Here is a 19,788-nt window from a genome sequence, read left to right on the forward strand (position 1 = left end):
CCATACCAAACCAGAGCTTTTCTCTCATCTCTCAAACCCCTGATGATCTGTTCTGTTCTTCTTGAATTGTTTGCCTTTGGATACAGGTTTTTTTTTTACAATCCCTCATCATCAATTCTGCTCACTATCCTAAATAAGTCCACATAGTTCCTGACTACATCCTCATCCCCACCCACTTTTTTTTTTTATCCCCCCCAGACTCAGTCCACAGCTCTGTTTGGACCTGAACACAGCCGCTGTTTGAAATGACTGCTAGAAAAGAGGACAAGGGGACGGATGAGGGATGCGGCACATCAGAGCAAGCCGTTTCTTATGAAGAAGCCGCTGCCAGTTCTTTTTGTGTTTTGGCTGTGTATGTGTGGTGCTGTGTGTCTGTCTGCTCATCATGACCGTGTGTGTGTGTGTACAGAAGTCACAGGGTCTCTGATTAATTACTGAAGCCAGAGTTGACAAAGGCCTATAAAGCTACCCCATCTTGCTTTGTTCTTATGCAGTTTGAATGTCAGCTCGATGAGATGTGATGAGAAATAAAATGAGTGGAAATGTTCCATTTTCTTTCTTTTGGAATAAAAGGTAAATAGACAAGAATATAATTCAATAAATCAATGAATTAAATTAAAAAGTCTTGAGTCTGCTCTTAACCCTCTTGTGGGCTGTAATTTAAAAAAAAGAAAAAAGCCTTTTTTTTTTTCTTTGTTCTGTCTCTTGCAATCATTAAAAGGTGACTTTCAGAGGACCTGAGGATTCTTGGTGGCTGATGGTTAAAAGTTATCGAAAAACTAATGGACTTGTGTGGCAGAAGAATATTTTTAGTTCTGGATTTTGGACCCCAATTTTCTTTTTTGCCATTGGCCTGGTTTTAGTTGGGCATTGGGCTGATTTGTTTTATGCAGACTTGAGCACTACTTGTGCATGTACAAGTAAGAGGAAATGAGGAGGACAAAATTGGAGATCAAATCTATGGTGTGGAGGAAATCAAAGGAAGAGTGGTAAAATAAGGGGCAGATGTCTAAAGAGTTGTTTATGTTTAAAGAGAACTCAACCACTGAAAATATAGGTAGACTAAATAAAGAAGAGATATATACTGTAGAATCAAACTGGTAGTTCCAGTTTAAACCGTCTATGTAGATGAGACTGTAACACATTTTTTGAATAAATATCCAAGAAAGATCAAAGATGAAAGAGGAGCTGCAGAAGAGTAGTGTCCAGACTTTGAACATTAAAGCTCTGATCAATGTGAAGAGAAAACCAAAACCATGGAGTATTTTAGGTTGTTGAAGCACGCAGTCAGTAAATATGGGTAAGTTATCATCTCTGGTGTGTATTCCGGAGCAGAAGGTGGCGGTAATGTTTCTAACGCGCTGGTTGCCAACCGACGTTAAAAACGAAGAAGAGGCAACGTAGTTCAGTGTGCGCGCCGCCGTAGCTGCGGAATTTAGGAGGCTGCTCTCGGACTCCGACAAACTCTCAACAAGAAAATAATGAACAACAAATTTGACGCGTGAGTAACCGAAGTTTTCTGTGAAGTGTGACCCGGGAAACGGCTCATCGTCGCTGCGATGACCCCCCACCACCCTCCCATCGGGAAAGCGTAATGTCAATGAAAGCTGTTGACGTAGCGTGTAAAAAGAGAGGTGTGTCAGCTATGTTGCATGGTCTGTGTGCTAAAATCATCCACACGGTACTGATGCACACACACAGGTGAATCTAACACAGAATAGAGCAAGAAGCAGTGAGCTAACAGTGTTTCGTGAAATGGAAATGAGCCATCTTGCTAGCTGTAGCTTAGCCTAGCGTCAGACGGGCAGGCCACAAATCCCCGGTGTAGTAGTAGTTACGAGGCGGGGGACGGTGCACACTCAGTAGACTTCCGTAGCCCCGAAGCGGACGGTTTGTTGTTACTCAGTCGTGTCTTTTTTTTTTTTTTTTTTTAAGAGAACAATAAGAAATCAGCACATTACAGATATAGTCTTATAGAGAATCTAAAAATATTTAAAGAAAAGTAAAAAAAAATAACTTACTGATCTCTAATTGAGTCAGGTGTACCAATGTAGGAACATAACAATGCTGAAAGATGACGGAAAGTACTAATAAGTAATGGATGAGGACATACAGAAAGAGGCAGTGATGCATCATGACATATGGCAACTTCTGTTAAACACCACCACGAACTGACAGCAGGAAAAGAGCAGAGTTTGGGCCCATAGCTCAGGTGTGCAAAGCGGAGAGAGAAGAAAAGGGAAGTTATTGAACATGACAGGTGCCAATTTCCATAAATCATCAAAGTAGGAGACGGGACCAACTTCTCAGAGCATCACTGTATGCCACCTGTTGTCTCTGCGTGCTGGATTTGGATCATCATCATCAGTCATTTCATCTGTAATAAAAATGCCCAATAGGGCTGCTACAATTCATCGATTACTAAGTTAATTGCCAACTATTTTTATGATCGACTAATGGGTGTTTGTTTGTTTCTTGGATTTTACAGCTTCTTTAATATAACAGTGAATATTTTCTGGTGAAGCAATTGTTAAACTGTATTGGACTTAACAATCAAATCTATTAATTCAGAAAAAATCGATGGATCAATCAGTTATGGAGATATTTTTCTTTGTTACACACATCAATATTGTCCACCAATAGGATGACTGGAAAGTTCCGTGTTTGATCCTCAGCACTTTTATAGCTCTATAAACAGAACAAACAGGTAGCAGCTGCTCGACAGACCAGCACTATTTGTCTTGGACTGAAAACATCAAGGCCATCCGCCTATGTGTGATGCTCACTCTTTTCCTATCAATCATACATACAGTCCAATCAGGCTAGTTCAATTGTTTGTTTGTGCATGGGAACCATAAATAAATTAGTTTGATGTTAAAATCTACACTAATTTACCACATTATATTTACATTTTCAGCAGCTCTGAAGGAAACCATATTATTGAGGTCTTCATAGTGCAGTAACCCACTGTATATTCTCATAAATGAAAACTTTTCTCTTTCAAGTATTTGATCAAAGTAAAACGGATTAACAAGCACAAGTTTGTTTGTTTGTTTTTTACCAAAACCAGTTTGAAAGACGATGACAGTGGAGACCACGACCAGGACCAAGGATCACCGAAAGACAGTGAGAAGGAAAAAATTGAAGACGAGGACAAGGACCAGAATTCTACAAGGAAAAAGGTGAGCCTGTTTAAAGAAAGGCTCATAGGTGGTTGCAGCCTTTAAGGTGATGTGTGTGGCTAAGTTACTTGTTCTTCATCTGTAGATGGTGGTACCAGGGGCAGGGGAGCACCCACTTCAGTACAACTACACCTTCTGGTATTCCAGACGAACTCCAGGGAGACCGGCTAGCACTCAGAGCTACGAACAGAACATCAAACAGATCGGCAGCTTTGCTTCAGTATGCTACTCTTCGTGACCTCAACCACTGAATGCAAACTTACAATGACTAATTCTCCCACTGTCAGCTCTGTAATCATTTCTCATCCTTTTGTAGGTGGAGCAGTTCTGGCGTTTCTATAGTCACATGATCAGGCCAGGTGATCTGACTGGCCATAGTGACTTCCACCTCTTCAAAGAGGGTATTAAACCCATGTGGGAGGTGAGTACACTAATGCAAACATCTTGAACACTAACTAATGTTTTATAAATGTCCACTCTGAATCATGCATGTGTTATATGTGTGTGTGTGTGTAGGATGATGCCAATAAGATGGGTGGGAAGTGGATCATCCGTCTGAGGAAAGGCCTCGCCTCTCGCTGCTGGGAAAACCTTATCCTGGCCATGTTGGGGGAGCAGTTCATGGTGGGAGAGGAAATCTGCGGGGCTGTGGTTTCGGTACGCTTCCAGGTGAGTGCCACTAACACACACACACACACACACACACTGTTGTATACATTAGACCATGCACTTCCTACTCCCATCATACTCAGACTCTCTTCACGCTTCTTTACCTCAGGAGGACATCATTTCCATCTGGAACAAAACTGCGAGTGACCAGGCAACCACTGCCCGCATCAGAGACACGCTACGCAGAGTCCTCAACCTGCCCCCCAACACCATCATGGAGTACAAGACGCATACAGACAGCATTAAGTATGTATGTCTCCAGCCTTTTTTTACTTCTTCTTCACATTCATACATGTATGCATGCTCATAAACCTAACGTTTTCATTCAGTTATTGTTGGATACAACTTAAACTGTAGTAGATCTGTATTGCTCCATTGACTGTAAAAACGATCGTAATGTTTTTTTTTTTGTTTTTTTTGTTTTTTTTTTGTTTTTTTTTAACTTAAACTGAGCAGATATTGTTTTGATGACTAATGAAAATGTTTCTCTGTTTTATATTTTAAAGGTCCAGTGTGTACCATTTAGGAGGAATTTTTTGACAGAAATTGAATATGCTAACCAGAAGTAGATCTATCAATGTATGTCCATTTTTAAAATAAAAATCATTTGGTTTTCGTGGTCTCAGAATATACATTTCTTTTTATATTCTTATTCTAGGTTCAAGCCTTTCTATGAAGAGGCCACCATCTTGCAGCTCTATGTTTCTATAGCAACCCAAATTGACTAACCTGCCTAAGTTTACATTACGCTCCAAAAAGCGTACTCCACGTTGTATAAATGGCATCTATTGTTTTGATTGGCGAAGCCCACCAAAAAGACTAAGGAGTTCTCTTTGTCACATTCTGTAATCTCACATAAGATGCTGCTAATTCTTACACACTCGACCTTTAAACCTAAGGCTGGAGGAACTTCTGATCTGTTATATTTCTGTAAAAAGCCAACATAATAAACTGTACATGTGGTAGTTTCAGGACATCTTTAGAATAATGCATATTACTCATCCATGGCAATGCTAATTTATTAATCAAACGTTTTAACTATGGAGTTGCAGTGGCTAGTGTTGCCTCACGGCGAGAAGGTCACTGGTTCAGATCCCAGTTTGACAGCCATACAGTCTTGAGTTGAGAGTTTTGAGGTTCTCTCCAGGTACTCCCCCTCTTCAAAAACATGCAGATTAGGTTAATTGGACACTCTAAATTGACTGTAGGTGTGAGGGTGACAGCTGGGATTGGCTCCAGCCTGTCCGCAATCCTTCATATGGAAGATAAAGCGGTTGACAATGAATGAATGAATTAAATGTTTTTCAAAAAGACAAAGGCTGTTTCTGCATGTTTTTGTTGTTAGTTGTTGGGGTACATTTTAAGAATAGACAACTATATATTTTGCTGTATATTGTAGTATAAAATATCTGACTCCACCACTGAAAAATAAAAGAAATGAAGTGTTTATTATGAATGATGACGTACTGCATCCTCCTTCCTAGAGCCTGGGAAGACTTCCATGGTCTGGTGAATGCTAGTACTGGACATTAGGCCCTCACACAGAGAACATCTAGAAGGGTAAAAAGTTGTTGCTACGTTAACGCAGAGTGAATCATTTTGTGTTTCTCTGGCCTGATTCGTCTCATGCTAATGTGGTCTGTCCTTAGGTGTGAAAATATGTGATGCTTTGGGGGTCGACAAGTCCGACGACGGACGCCTCTGTGTGGATTGGCACTGTGTGACGGGAAGACAGGAAGACCAGGAAGTCGAGAACGGGGGCAAGAAGACTGTCCCTTCTTTGTGTCGAATTGCAAAAACATACAGGAAAGCCTTGCAGCTGGACGCTGAACCAAGCCGAAGAGAAAAATGTGTTACTGTTTAACGAAGCAGAGGGGACAACACAAACCTTCAATTTTTTTTTTTTGTAACATCTGTTAACCTGCCACCAGAGGGGGCACATGAATGGTGCTTGGTCCTAGCTGTTAACAAAGTCTACTTGACTTAAATACAGAAACAAATCCATTACAATGCTAGATCGGCTTTTATTGCTTACACTAAATCCAACTTTCTGCTATTAAATTAAGCCTGTGTTAATCTGTTTTATTGGGACTCAAACAGGATCGCAGGTAGATGTTATTTTATTACAGTTCTGTATTTTAATGACAAATCCTCTGTTATTTCAAACTAGAAATGATTACCGGTTACAATTATTGTGTATGATATATTTGTAAATACAGTCCACGTTAAAGATCACACAGTTGAATCAGTGATGATTCTCTGTCTTTGATCTGGAAGTTGAATCCCAAAGGATGAGGACCATCCTGTGTTGGGCAGAAGGTTGTATGACCGGCATCTTCAAAATGGACTGCCAAGCTGCCTCAATCACTGTGCCTGTCCTCGAGCTGGACCTGATTCAGGTCTTCAGCCTGCTGTTTTTGTCTTTACCCACCTTTAAGTAATCCAAGGGTTGGGCTCTGCTTAAATGTCCTCAGCAAAGGTGTATTGTGGTCCTGAAACAATGGCCATCGCTTCTGTTTCGTTCTCTTTTTTTTTTTTCTCCTTTTTTTCTTTTTTAGCAAAAGGGATGAATTTGGGCCCCGGGGTCTGGGTCTGTTACATTTGATTCCTCAAGAGTATTTTCTGACATTGAACCATATTCAGAAAGCACCTCGAGGTTGTTGACATGCTGTAATGCTGCCCATGTTTGGTAGTGTGATGATGCGTGCAGGTGTGAGTGTGTGTTTCAAAAGAAAAGAAAGTGATGAATGTACACCTCATGGTTTATAGCAATAAATGTCAAATATGCATCTGTTTGCATCTATTTGGATCATGGTCATTTTTCTGTCATAGGTGGACACTGACACTGATGAGGAGAATATTAGGACAGGAACCTGTAGTTGAAGTCCAGTTCCAGTAGTGTGTCTCTTACTGATGATTGACAAGTGTCATCAGCTCATTTCAAAAAACATGTGATTCTGTGGAGAAATTATTACAACAAAGGAGTTCAGTGTGGAAATATATCAGTTCTACTTGTTTTGAATATACTTAATTTACTGAAACATCTTAATACGATCTCTTAAAATACACTTTCAAAGTTGTATGAAGCTCTGATAAAGGCTGAACAATTTTGAATAAATATCTAATTGCGATTATTTTGACAGGAATTGCGATATGATTCACGATATCCGAGGGAATGGTGATTGTTTTGCTCATTTTCATTCGAAAAACATTTAAAAGGATTATTGTTTCATATTTGTGCAGATCTGTAAGAAACAAACATGTTCTCTTTAGTCTGTAGAATAGGACAATAATGAATCTAAAATCATATTTTGACACACATTTTGGGTTTAACAAATATCGCGCCCATATTGCGATTTCGTTATAATTTTGATTAATTGTTCAGCCCTAGTTCTGATGGTCGCCTTTACCAAGGAATATGAACACTTTAAACATGTGGAGTTATATAAGTTACACTACCGTTCAAAAGTTTGGGGTCACCTATACAATTTGCTTCTGTTTTCCATTAAAACTCACACTTTTATTCATCAAAATAGTTGCAAAATGAATAGAAAATATAGTCAAGACATTGACAAGATTAGAAATAATGATTTTATATGATTTCAGCTGTGCTAACCTCATTGCACAAGGGTTTGCTAATCATCCAATAGTCTTCTAACACAATTAGCAAACACAACGTACCATTAGAACACTGGAAATGGGCCTCTATACACCTATGTACATATTCCATTTAAAACCAGACGTTTGCAGCAAGAATAGTCGTTTACCACGTTAACAATGTATAGAGTGTGTTTCTGATTCATTTAATGTTATATTCATTGACAAAAAAGTGATTTTCCTTCAAAAATAAGGACATTTCTAAGTGACCTCAAACTTTTGAACGGTAGTGTATATTGTGACTTTGAAGAATAGCAATAGAAATAAATCCACTTACCAACAAGAAAGTGGCTGCCAGCAGAAGCAATTTCATGTTTGATTCCATAGTCGTTTGTACTGAAAAAGTGAAACAAAAAAAATCTATTGGTACCTGAAAAGGCTACATTGCTAATATTTAATACAGTAGTTCCAAAAGTTGTGTGTAGGAGAGTCTTATTTGTGAGAAGCAAGCAGAAGATCTTTATCATGTCATCATATCAGAATAATTTGATGATTTCTATCTTCCAAAATGACCTCAGTAGGAATAACAGATCAAATGTAATCAGTAAGAACTCACCGTCTAACCCAAAATATTCATGGTCCACGTTATGTTCTTCATTGAAGCCTGGCCATTTCTTCCATATGGTGCCAAGTCTCTCACCAATGTTTGAGACAATCTGTTGGGGAACAAAAAGGAAAGGCCCCCCCACCCCCAAAAAAGAAGAATGTAATTCTGTTGTTGAAACATATGTTTCTATTTATGGTTGTGTAAATGCTGCTACCTGAAACTGCTGGTTGGAGACACATCGACATGGACAGCAGGAGCCCTGAATTCTGACAGTGGACACTCCTTCTGAATCGCACACTTCCAGGAGAGAGGTAAACATGCTCCACCTGGTAACACAACACAATTTAAAGGGGACATATTATAACCTGTTTCTCCAAGTGAACCTAGTTCCCTGGTGTCCTAATGAACATGCTTTGGTCAAAATACCATAAGGATGAAGCACCACAGCAGTTCAATCACCCTGCCAAAACAGCCCTGTTCAAAAAGCTCAGTTTAGTAGTATCTCTTTAGGTCACTCTCGTGTTTTTTACGGACAAAGCGGAGCTCCGCGAGACAACAATTCAAGGAATTTAGCGCATTGTGACGTCCCAATGAGCGCCGAAGTCAACATTGTGTGTTTTATCTCCTGTACTTAGACTGAGGAGGACCACAAAAACATGAGTGAGTCATCTTTTTTCACACTTTGCCAACTGATAGGACCTCCAGAGTCCCAAATATAAGGATTTAAATGATTAAAAGTTGATTTTGCATAATATGTCCCCTTTAACACACTTCCATGCATATAATCATGCAGTAAGCGACCTGGCAGACGCAGCGTCCAGGACTTGACACAGTGGCACAGCCCAGCCTTGATGCTTGGTTGGTCACATTGTCAGCTGCTATGATTCTGCAGCACAAAAAAGCTTTGTTTGCTCACTGTCAGAAGAGCTCACAGTGGGGTGAGCTTTATTCTAGTACAACTGAGGGAATATTTACACTGAGTAGTAAGTGAATCCTCTGCCAGACCATGGCCTGACGCACCGTCTTAACTATTGGACACAACATCAGTGAGCGTTGCCTTTGGAAAGTTAAATCCATCACACAAAGGCACCTCACCAAACCCTGGAGTCAGATTCAGGCCACATGAAGACAGAGTATTTAGGTTTGGCCGCCTTTGTTCCCGTTAGCCAACTTTCCCATTAAGAAGGATGCGGACATTCCTTCCTTGCCAGCCCAGCGTGGTTTTGTTGGTGTGTCTCTAAGCAGACAGCTGTTTTCTGTATTAAGTCCCCCAGGTTTAGACTACACTACGGCCGTTTGGAACAGCAAAAGGCTCTCGTTGCTATTTACAGCCAGGCCTGGGCATCCACGGTGGTTCGAGGAGGCTGTAGAGATTGGAGCAACGTGGAAAAAGGTTCACATTACAAGCTGTTCAGTCTGAGAATGTGAAGTATTTTGATGGCTGGTACAATATTCTGACAGCAGGAGGTCAAAGGTTTGAATCCAAAACACGATGAATTGGTAGCAACTGGACTTTTTTTGGGGGGGCCGGGGGGGGGGGGGGGGGTAACAGTGACATGGATGAATGACAATCTACACAGACAACGTTCAGTTGTGTGAGAACCGTGAGTGTGTACATTATAGAAGAAATACTCAAGGAGGAAAACTATTAAAATTGCTGGGTGAAAAATAAAAGAAAGTACAGAAGTTTTCATATGGGTTTATCTGTACTGTACGTTTGTGCCTCTGTCAGTGTTTAGTGATGGTAGGTGTTCACCCAAATATGTTCCTGTTACAGTTTGGTAAGAATCTACTCATTGATGTCACAAATAATTTGCAAATCTTTAAGAAATATCACATCTCTGTCAAACCTCAGACCCTCTACCATTAGACTAAAAATAAAACACCTCCAAATCACATTCAACCCTCAGGCTTCAGTTTAAAGGTGCATTATGTAATAAATCTAAAGCAACTGACCATAAAATCCTCCTAATATGTCACAGAGACTCAGGAATAATGTTCATATAACAAACTGAACTCACCAACAACAACAGTACAGCCAAAATATTTGCATTAAAAAAAACATTTTGCAGACTGCAAATCATGTTTATGTTTTGAAATCATGTTTTAACATGTGGCGCCACCTACTGCCGTCTACCAATCATTGCAGTCAGTAGAGTCTCAGCTGCCAAGCAACCACGGGTTGCCTGTTACGTCAGAAAACGAAACCTAAAAGACCTCGGTATTTTGAATGTGAATGTAGTAACCGTTTTTGGCCACATTCTTACATATGGCACCTTTAACTTACTACCCTCTTAGGTCATTAAGGGCAAACATAACTTTGAAAAAACTGCTATAAAAACTTTACAGATTGACAGTTTATTCTGCATAAATCTCTTACAAATTCAACCCTTTATAAAACTACCAAAACATGAATTAATTTTCAGGACTTAAACCATTTAAACGCCAGTTTTAGTACATTTGTTATATGGAAATGTTTTGTGCATTTTCTCATAAAAAAAGCATCATGTAGCATTTAAATGGTTCAAATCCTGATAATTATTCAATGTTTTTGATCAAGTTGATCAAAAGATTTAACCCCAAAAAGCAGAAAGAAATATAAATCTGCACTATTTATATAGGAGTTTCTGTTGATCTATTACAAAAACTGAAATTTAAATGAATTCCAAAATGAATCAAGAAAGAAAAATTTGCTCAAATGTCCAAAATAATGCCTGAGGGTTAAGTACAGTACTTAAATACATGTATTTTTCCTCCAAGAGCAACAGATTCAGGTGTCTCACCTCTGGCACACAGTCCCGATGAGATGTTTCTGAGGTGTGTAGACCCTCATCTCCATCAGGCAGCAGCCGAGGCAACAGGCGTCCCATCTGAAGGGCCTTTCAAAATAAAAGACTGGACAGCCTTGACTGTTGAAACCCTTCAACGTGTAGGCTCGAGCTGGACCACAACACTGGAGACACACACATGAACTCTCTGACAGGAGGGAGACATCAACAAGAGACCATTCATTCTCTCTTCATATGAGAAACACAAGATACATGTTGTCAGTTGGGGAATGTGGAGTCGGACGTGCACCTTCCACAGCCACAAATATCTGTGACCTGCTGCTTCCTGTGGCGATGCTGTAGATCCTCCTGGGAACACACTGTGGACCTGCAATGACAAAGCATTTAAGGAAGAGAGGAATCTCTGCGAGGCAATGATACAAATACGACATTATTGTTCTTACCTTGTAGCTGCGGCTGAGCACTAACATGAATCTGACTGACTGCTTCCAGCACAGACATTAAGTCTGAACCTGCTGCACATGAGCTACTCTGCTCCATTTCTGGTCTGTTCACGTTCTCTGCTGCTGGCTGCAGGAAGCTGTTCTCCATCTTCCTCTCAGGAGCCTGAACTGAAAGCTGCTCCTCGTCAGAATCCCAGTCAGGAGGCGCTGGATGGAGTTTGGCTGCAGGTAAGTGAGAGCGGCACTCACATGGACCACAGCGGTTCTGGAAAGCTCTGAAGATCATCTGGATGTGCTTTTCTCGTTCCAGTTGACCAAAAGGAAGAGGCTGGTTGGTCACGGCCGACATGGTATAAAACTGTGTATATCGAGGAATTATTTTATTTAATAAAGATGACATAGAAAAGTTTTAAAGGAACATTTCAGTTACTCAATGTGACCCGGATTTAGATGACAGAATTCCATACAACTAGCTAAGATTATTACAAAATAAAACACTTTACAGTTAAGCTACGGTGTATTAAATATTCTATTTACAAATACAATCTACAGTATCTTTAAATACAAACTGCTTCATTTAAATAAAAGTTGAATTTCAAGGTTAATCATGTCTTCAAATGGTCCTGTACAATATATATAAGTGAAGGAAAATGTCAGTTAAACCTATGCAGCTTTATTTTGAATATATAAATGTTAGAGTTGCATCACTTTTGGTCCTTTGTGTTGGTGTCAGGAACCAGAGAAAGTTTTTTTGTTTTGTTTTTTAAAGTTAACAATTCAGTGATTCTTTAAAAAAAAAAAATAATACCCATAGGTTTTGTGAAAACATCAAGTATACAAACTACTTTTTTTTGGTTTCAGACACCGAAATGAAGGAAAACAACATCTCTGCCAACACACTTAACAAACCGATGTCACCATAGAAGCCTGAGCCTCTTTTTCATTCAAATCACACACACACACACACACACACACACACTCATGATCCTTTTGCACAGTTTGGTTTCATTCTGCAGCTTCATACAGCACACGTATTCCTCAAGAAAACCACAATGAATCTCACCTTAACACACGCAATATAACACGAAATAGAATGAAGAACATTTTGCTTACCATCTGTGTTCAACCTCCAGGATCTGATAATCTCAATGTGAGAAGAGAGCGATCAGAGCGCCACCTCTTTCTTTACCGCCTCTGTGTGTTTGTGTTTAGATTCCCGTCTTGTGTGTCTTTGTGAAGAGTATGTGTGTCTGGATTCCCACTCATTTCCCCTCAGCTCTCCCTTTTCTATTCCCTGACTCTGTTTCCATCCCAACTAGCCGGATCTGCCTTTTGTCTGGTTAGAAAGGCACCATTCAGCCATGTCATTGAAATCCTGCTTCCAGAGGTGGGAGCTGCACAATAGCCCTGTGTTTAACCTAAGGCGGTTGCCTTTAAGAAAGTGTCAAAAAACACAAAAGAGACACATTTCAGAGATGTTTTTAATTTTGTAATCACATGATTATAACGGACCTGTTTAACTGTTCACTGTTTACGCGTGTGATCACCACCACGTCTAATGAGGTGTCCCCAAAGTAAGCGCCCTGCAAACACTGTGCTGAAAACCTTTCAACATTTTTCAGCGACATTATGCATCGTTTTATGGATCAAGCGTGGCATCCACACGAGAGCGGTGGACTTCGACTGAACCTCTGCCATCGTCCACACATCCACAGTAGCAGCTGACGCCTGTGCAGAAAACACATCCAGCTGTATTTTCTCCTTTCTCAGTCATTAGTGACAGATCATTGACAGATGCGGTCACAATTTCACTCGTCAAAGTGATCGAAAGACTGATGATTTCTCCCATTTCAGCCCAGCACGTCTGCTCACATACTATTCTCAGTTATATCGGAGAAATTGTTCAGTGGAGGGAGATACTTCTTTGGATCGCCAAGGAAAGGCGAGGAGGGCGTCTGGTTGAAGTGGCCCATCAGGAAGATCCCAATTGTGCCCATAAAAAACGCCAACGTCATGACAATGAAGCAAACTCTGTCGATCACCCGGGCCACCAGGAACCACTCTTCGTTCTCCTGTGTTGTGGACAGAGGACAGAGATTGTAACTGATACTTCCACCTGAGAAGATGACGAGTAATTGTACAAATGCGGGACTCACGTTCTGGAAGTTGTTTTGCTGACGTGCCGTCTCAGCTATATGTTTGCAGGAGGCCACACACTGCTTCAGCTCTGGAGAGGCCCTCGCCAGACTGGCACCAAGGTGCTCAGCTGTGCCCGACTCCAGCCCATTGTCTGGGTCCAAATCAGACCAGATAACCATGTGGTTACAAAGTTAAACGTACTTTTTAGTTTTTCATTGGGGGGTATTACAACAAGACCTCGTGGCGCAACGGTAGCGCGTCTGACTCCAGATCAGAAGGTTGCGTGTTCAAATCACGTCGGGGTCAAATATTTGGCAGCCCAAGGCCTAGTAGCACTGTAGGGTTGCCAATTTGAGTCCCTAAAGGTCAAAATAAGGCTTGGGTACCCTGGGTGCTGCTCAGCGGCTGCCCACTGCTCCTACCCTACATTCTAGGAAGAGGATGCAGAGAAGGAAGGTCCTGATAAGGGACTAATTTATACAGTCTACATAAATAGACTATTGCAATGTATTTTGTTGAGTAGCAACAAAAAAAGAAATTTTTGAGGTACCATCTCTGCAATAACCTCAAGGGAAAACCTTCTCTGAAACATCACAATAAAGAAATACATATTTGGTACTCAATGCAGTTTGCTGTATGTTCTGCTGCTGAAGCTCTGGGGGAACCAAATAAGATACAAGACAACAGATTCCCATGATTCCACACTGCTTACCAACTGGGTCTTACGTTAGCGTTTAGCTTGAGAGAACAGAAATGACACGCAGTGCATTGAAATACTTACGAATCTTCTCTAATACTGATTTCATCAATCCATTCCTCTCTTTGAGTCTGGCAAACATGAGTTCAGAGCGAGCTGTTTTCATCACATATTCCTCCGCCTTGACGATGAGGGTCATGGAGCTGCGGCGTCGGCAGGGAACCATGAAGACATTGTTCCTGCCTGCAGTCAGAGTTTCGCCATTTTCACTTCTTATATTGTTCGGTGTCCAGGGTTGCATCTGCATCTTCAGCAGTCGAGGCAAGACGTTGAGGAAGATCTGAAAGTGACAGCAGGTCAGAGGATAATCCAGCGGCAAACACACACTGATGTAGACTTTACAGAGTGGCTGCATAGAGGCTGCGTAATGCAAATTCCTCTCAGAAAAGACACAACCTGGTCACCTTTCTGACTTTATCTGTCATGATGTGAGTGTTCGGGGTTCTCAGGGAAACGTTGAGGACTATTACGCAGTTCATCACGACCATGGTCGTCACTGACATCGCAAACATCAGATACCTGTTAGCGAATAAAACAAACCGCATCTGATTGAGCACCGTTTTCAGTCAACATGGAAACTGAGAGTGAACTGAAGTCATACTTACTTTCCAATAAGAGGAACAGCTTTTGAAGTCTCTGGAACCTTCTTAGCAATAAGCAGGAGGAACACAGTCTGGCCCAGGAGGGTTGCTATAGACATGGTGCACTTCTGTCCACCAGCTGCAAAAAACAAACCACAACATTTACATTCAGGTTTTGTTCAGCTGAAGTTCAAAGTGGGCATCAGAATGTGGAAGAAATGTGATTTAAGGTGATTTAAAGGTGCCATATGTAAGAATGTGGCCAAAAATGGGTACTACATTCAAATTCAAAATACAGAGGTCTTTTAGGTTTCTTTTTCTGACGTAACTGGCAACCCCTGGTTGCACAGCAGCTGAGACTCTACTGACTGCAATGATTGGTAGACGGCGGTAGGTGGCGTCACATGATTTGCAGTCCTCAAAATATTTTTTTAATGCAAATATTTTGGCTGTACTGTTGTTGTTGGTGAGTTCACTAGGTTATATGAACATTATTCCTGAGTCTTTGTGACATATTATGAGGATTTTATGGCCAGTTACTTTAGATTTATTACATAACGCACCTTTAAATGACTTTGACCATTACATGGTTGGTGCCAGACGGGGCGGGATTCTGAATATTTCAGAGACTGCTGATCGACTGGGATTTTCACACAAAACCATCTCTAGGTTTTACAGAGAATAGTCCAAAAAATACCCAGTAAATGGTATTTCTGTGGGCCAAAATGCCATGACGATGACAGAGGCCAGAGGAGAAGGGTTCCAGATTCTAGAAAAGCAACTGTAACTCAAATAACCATGTAAAACAGAGGGTACTGTATGTAGAAGACCATGTCTGAACATTTCAAACATTATAGCAGATGGGCTGCAGCAGGAGAAGACCACAACTGCTGCCACAAAATGACCAATGAGTAAAAATACTCATAGAGAGGAAAAAGACCTTTGGCGGGTAAATAGTAGACGAGCAGGCCGAGGGAGGAGAAGAGCACACAGGGAGCAATCATGTTGATAATGTAGAACAGGGGCTTTCGCTGGATGATGAGAAAGAAGACCACCTCCTGATATTCGCGCTCATCCTTAGTGTACTGAGTGTTGATCACTTTCTTAGCCGGCCTGTGTTTGATGACCCACTCGCCATTTTCTACCAACAAATTGCAGAAAAAAACAACGTGTTCTGTTGAGTTAACCATTTTAAATCCTGAATGTACATGTTTATATACACCGTTGTAGGCTATAATTTCTGTACCTGTGAAAGCTTCTGGATCAATATCCACCCACTCCAGTGTCTGGTTATCCTCCTCTTTGAGCACCATTTCAATCTCATTGGCGCTGTAAGTCTGAGAGCTGCACACAAGGAGAAAACATGTGGTCGGTCTCCACAGCAAACACACAACCATTAATTAACTTGTACAACAGGCTACGGCAGTGAAAAGGGGACCATGAATGAAGGAGGCTTTGTCACTGCTCTGGACACTGTAGTTTGTTTCAATACAAAGGAACCTGACAAGCAGACAAACAGGGCTGTGGCTGAAATGAGAAAAACACTGAAGTTAAAGGTCAAGCTTACTTTTAAATACGATTAGTTTTTCAATTTGTTTTTAATTTCCTTCCACTATTATTTATAGTCTGGGAGTTAAAGCTGTAGTGTGTAACTTGTTGTTGACAGTACGATGTAACATTATTTGTATGCTGCATCTTTCATCTGAGAACAGGCTCTGTCAAGCACTACTATCAGACCTGAGGGAGCGTTTCTGTGTATACAGCGGCAGTGCAAGGATCAGGAGGAGGAACATTCACTTCACATCCTGTGTTCATGCATATCTTTGTGTTTTAGCTGTTCTTTCTGTTGACAAACTTCATTTCCTGTGCCAGGCTCAGGCATGTCTCTGGGCGACACAAGATCAAAATACAGCGATACTGAGGAAAAACAGAGAGTTGTTTACATGCACAGTTTAATCACAATAAGGCCGTAATCCGACTAAGACAGACAACTGAGTCTGAGTGTACATGTGGTGGAGAAAATCGATTTATTGGCCGTATATGTCTGACTCCGCCTCCGTAGGTGGCGCTGTATCTCTCTATAATCTACTGTGTTTTGAATCAGTTTCCTGTTGACCATTACCTCACAGACAAAATGTGGCGAGATGGACGATTAGATGGATCGTGCTGGGGTTCTGTATGCTTTGCACCTGCTGTACATATTAATTGTGATACAAATCCGTCCAAAAGTGGGTCTTCTCCGTAACTTTTGCTCTCGCCGACACCATTGAGTTATTTGTTCTTTTCTGGCAACATTACTGGACTTTTTATGTCGTCTCCTTCTACTTCCTGGTCAAAGACTGGGGAGAACACCAGTGCAGAACACAAGCCTGACTCTAGTCCGACAAACTGTATATGCACTATATAAGACTATGAATTGCATTATTCAGCTAGGTTAGTCCTACTAACACTAGCTCAATTTTAGTCTTTTAACTTTTAATATGTATGTAAATGCACTTAGAGAGTCATAGGCTTTGGCCTTATCCACAGAGAAACAGGACTTTCTTTCCTAAACTGTTTTACATGTGTATGGCCCTTTAATTAGTATTGTGTGACCTCATTTGATTATTTTAATATAACAATGTAACGTTTGTTACGCACTTCCTTTTTTTGGTTAAAGTGACAACAAATTCGAGGGATATGTGGAAATCAAAGCATGAACTTTAAATAGATGTATATATACAGTATCTTGTTTATATGTAACATTATTTTTATATTCTTTTCACTGGACAACCACTAAAACCCCTCGGGTCATGCCTCCTCTCACCGGAACACCATAGTGCAGTTCTGCCAGTCAAAGGGAAAGTAGTTGATAGTGATGCTGCAAGCGCTGCGGTAGATGGCCGGAGGCAGCCAGTACACGCAGCCGTTAGGAGACACGAGTGCGTTGCAGTAATATGCAACCTCAAATTGTCCATCCACACTGTAGACCAGAAGAAAAAAGAGACACTGACATTTGCTGACAATTAGAATAGTCAAACAAAAAAAATGAAAAAAAATCTTTTAATAATGAAAGATTTGTAGATTTAAAAACAATTAAGAGTGTCATACACTGCTTCCCAATATTCCAACATATAGTACAATTTATCCATCTTTCTGTTGTCTTTCACAAGCACATGAGGGAACTACAGTGGCCTTTGTATATTTGTTTGTGGATTAACAAAAATTGTTTCCACTTGAATATGCTAAATACAAGATGTTTAAGGCAAGGCCATTGTCTTAAATGCATAAAAGGTTTATTCTAAGGCTCCGGAAACCAAGCAATATTTATTTAAACCCTCCTGAATGTTACACACTGGCCTTCTAAATGAGCAAATACATATAACTTATTCATTTACTTTAAACAAAATGCTGGATTTTTATTCTTTTTTTTTTAAATAAAACATGCTGATAAATAAAGGTCGATGCACTCACTTATTCTCCAGTATGACGTCCGGCAGCCAAATGCTCTTAGAGGGGACTCGCAGCTCAGAGGTGATGTTCGCGTACAGAGCTGACCTGGGCGCCTGATCCCATCTCAGCCTGTAGTCACACCATTGCTACACACAGAAAAAACTATGAGTATGCAATAAAATGCCCCATCATTTCAAAGCAGCGAACACAAAAACATAGCAGATATGTGTGTAGTCACCATCTCTATCCAAACGCTGGTCGTCAGGGCCTCTTCCTTTTCATTCTGAGGAGAGAGAGAGAGAGAGAGTTTGTGAAGACCCGTGCAGCCACAGCCACTAAATCAGAAACACCAGCGCGGGGTGAAGCTCGCTCACCCACCAGGGAGATGAGGTTGGTGAGTGTCATCTTGATGTCGACTGGAGTGATGTCCCCACTCCTCTCCGTGGGACGCACGTTCTTGTTGTAGCCCTTCATCAAATCCCTGAAAAGTTCCCCTTCGAGGTTGACAGCAGATGCTACAGACAAACACACATTCAGTCAATTTCACATTTTATATTTTGACCAGTTTGCCTGTGAATTTGTGCAAGGTCTCAGGTGGTTGTGGTAAAAAAAAAAGCAGTGTTATCTTGGTTTGGACTGAAGACTGAGGATGACATATGGACTAAATGTTAGGGCCCTGCCTCTCTGCTTCTGCTACCTCAAACAAATCAGTCAGATATAATAATAATCAGAAATAAAGATGACTAATCTGTGAAAGTGTCCCTGCATTTCATTACCAGTTAACAATCGGCAGTGAAAGATAATCTGTCGAACTGCTTTTCGGTTTGTTCGGTTTGTTGCTGCAGTACTGTAATTAGTAACAGCAACAGACTGTACAGTAAAACACATTCATGTATAGCACAACATACCAGTCAGCATTAGCCAGCCTTGTTATACAACACAGTACAACTGAGTGACAATGTACTATATTTGTCACAAAAGATCAGTCCTTGTTCTGCGCCAAAAGCCGTTTGGGAGAACAGTGTCGCATTTAAATGTGAACATAAGCACACAGAAAAATGACTAACACAGAGAGCGTGTAAGTTCAAATCAAAGTTAGATGTCATTTAAATATGCAGTGACTGTGCTCCATATGATGAAACAATAGCGCGGACTGTGTCAAAGTCTAACATTTCCTAGTATCGTTTCCAATAAACCCTGAAGCAGTGTTACTGATGCAGCTTTCCTACCTGTGGCAGAAATCATAAAGAGAAAAAGTAGAGTTGCAGGATCCATCAGTGGCTGTGTTTGTGTTACACTGTGTGACACAAAGCAGTGATCGCCAATGTGATAAACACCAACACTGGCATTGGAGAAACTGGCACTCGGCCTGTGTCTCCCTTTCTCTCCCTCTGTCTCTCTCTCCCCCTTTGTGTGTGTGTGTGTGTGTGTGTGTTCCCAGCAGTCATTCGAGCTGAGAGATGAGGTTTAAAGGAATGATTGGAGGTTGGTGGGGGGGGGGGGGGTTGATGATTGTTAGGGGTTAAATCCAACAGTGTATTTCCAGTACTGCATAGCCAGCTGTCACAACACACACACACACACATGCATGC

The 19,788-nt window shown here is 40.9% G+C and overlaps 3 protein-coding genes across 6 annotated transcripts; 1 reads left to right on the top strand and 2 right to left on the bottom strand.

Annotated features, from left to right (window-relative positions):
- Positions 1–1,385: 1,385 nt before the first annotated feature.
- Positions 1,386–6,563, top strand: eif4e2 (eukaryotic translation initiation factor 4E family member 2). Of its 4 annotated transcripts, none has more exons than XR_014592830.1 (8): positions 1,386–1,501; positions 3,071–3,182; positions 3,268–3,402; positions 3,499–3,603; positions 3,699–3,851; positions 3,961–4,101; positions 4,358–5,411; positions 5,501–6,563. XR_014592830.1 is itself a non-coding variant. In XM_083890106.1 (8 exons), exons 1-7 carry the CDS (start codon positions 1,482–1,484, stop codon positions 5,369–5,371), a joined length of 702 nt encoding a protein of 233 aa, XP_083746232.1. In that variant the 5' UTR covers positions 1,386–1,481; the 3' UTR covers positions 5,372–5,411; positions 5,501–6,563. The 4 variants fall into 4 exon arrangements, 2 of the variants coding, with proteins under 2 accessions (XP_083746232.1, XP_083746231.1); XR_014592831.1 differs by having other exon boundaries at positions 3,961–4,097; XM_083890106.1 differs by having other exon boundaries at positions 5,336–5,411.
- A 218-nt stretch (positions 6,564–6,781) lies between these two features.
- Positions 6,782–11,636, bottom strand: LOC310928081 (phospholipid scramblase 2; the record flags this gene model as incomplete). Its single annotated transcript, XM_083890551.1, has 7 exons — positions 6,782–6,808; positions 7,786–7,844; positions 8,065–8,164; positions 8,270–8,381; positions 10,839–11,031; positions 11,134–11,211; positions 11,288–11,636. 7 exons carry the CDS (start codon positions 11,634–11,636, stop codon positions 6,782–6,784), a joined length of 918 nt encoding a protein of 305 aa, XP_083746677.1.
- Positions 11,637–12,872: 1,236 nt separating this feature from the next.
- On the bottom strand, positions 12,873–19,505 carry chrng (cholinergic receptor, nicotinic, gamma). Its single transcript, XM_083890303.1, has 12 exons — positions 19,426–19,505; positions 18,575–18,711; positions 18,435–18,479; positions 18,218–18,342; positions 17,571–17,726; positions 16,011–16,108; positions 15,705–15,905; positions 14,789–14,903; positions 14,588–14,702; positions 14,208–14,463; positions 13,444–13,577; positions 12,873–13,359 (listed from the first exon to the last, which is right to left on the bottom strand). Exons 1-12 carry the CDS (start codon positions 19,469–19,471, stop codon positions 13,156–13,158), a joined length of 1,632 nt encoding a protein of 543 aa, XP_083746429.1. The 5' UTR covers positions 19,472–19,505; the 3' UTR covers positions 12,873–13,155.
- Between the last annotated feature and the right edge of the window lie 283 nt (positions 19,506–19,788).

This window comes from Microchirus variegatus, assembly GCF_963457635.1.
Source record: "Microchirus variegatus genome assembly, chromosome: 5".
NCBI lineage: Eukaryota > Metazoa > Chordata > Actinopteri > Pleuronectiformes > Soleidae > Microchirus > Microchirus variegatus.

Excerpts from the sequence above, each read along its gene's own strand:
- eif4e2 (XM_083890105.1), top strand. The coding sequence starts at position 1,482 with ATGAACAACAAATTTGACGC. Across the intron at positions 1,502-3,070 it reads ATGAACAACAAATTTGACGC|TTTGAAAGACGATGACAGTG; the intron begins GTGAGTAACCGA and ends TACCAAAACCAG. Across the intron at positions 3,852-3,960 it reads TGGTTTCGGTACGCTTCCAG|GAGGACATCATTTCCATCTG; the intron begins GTGAGTGCCACT and ends TCTTTACCTCAG.
- chrng (XM_083890303.1), bottom strand. The coding sequence starts at position 19,471 with ATGGATCCTGCAACTCTACTTTTTCTCTTTATGATTTCTGCCACAG. Across the intron at positions 14,703-14,788 it reads GCTGTTCCTCTTATTGGAAA|GTATCTGATGTTTGCGATGT; the intron begins GTAAGTATGACT and ends ATTCGCTAACAG. Across the intron at positions 14,464-14,587 it reads TGACAGATAAAGTCAGAAAG|ATCTTCCTCAACGTCTTGCC; the intron begins GTGACCAGGTTG and ends TGTCACTTTCAG.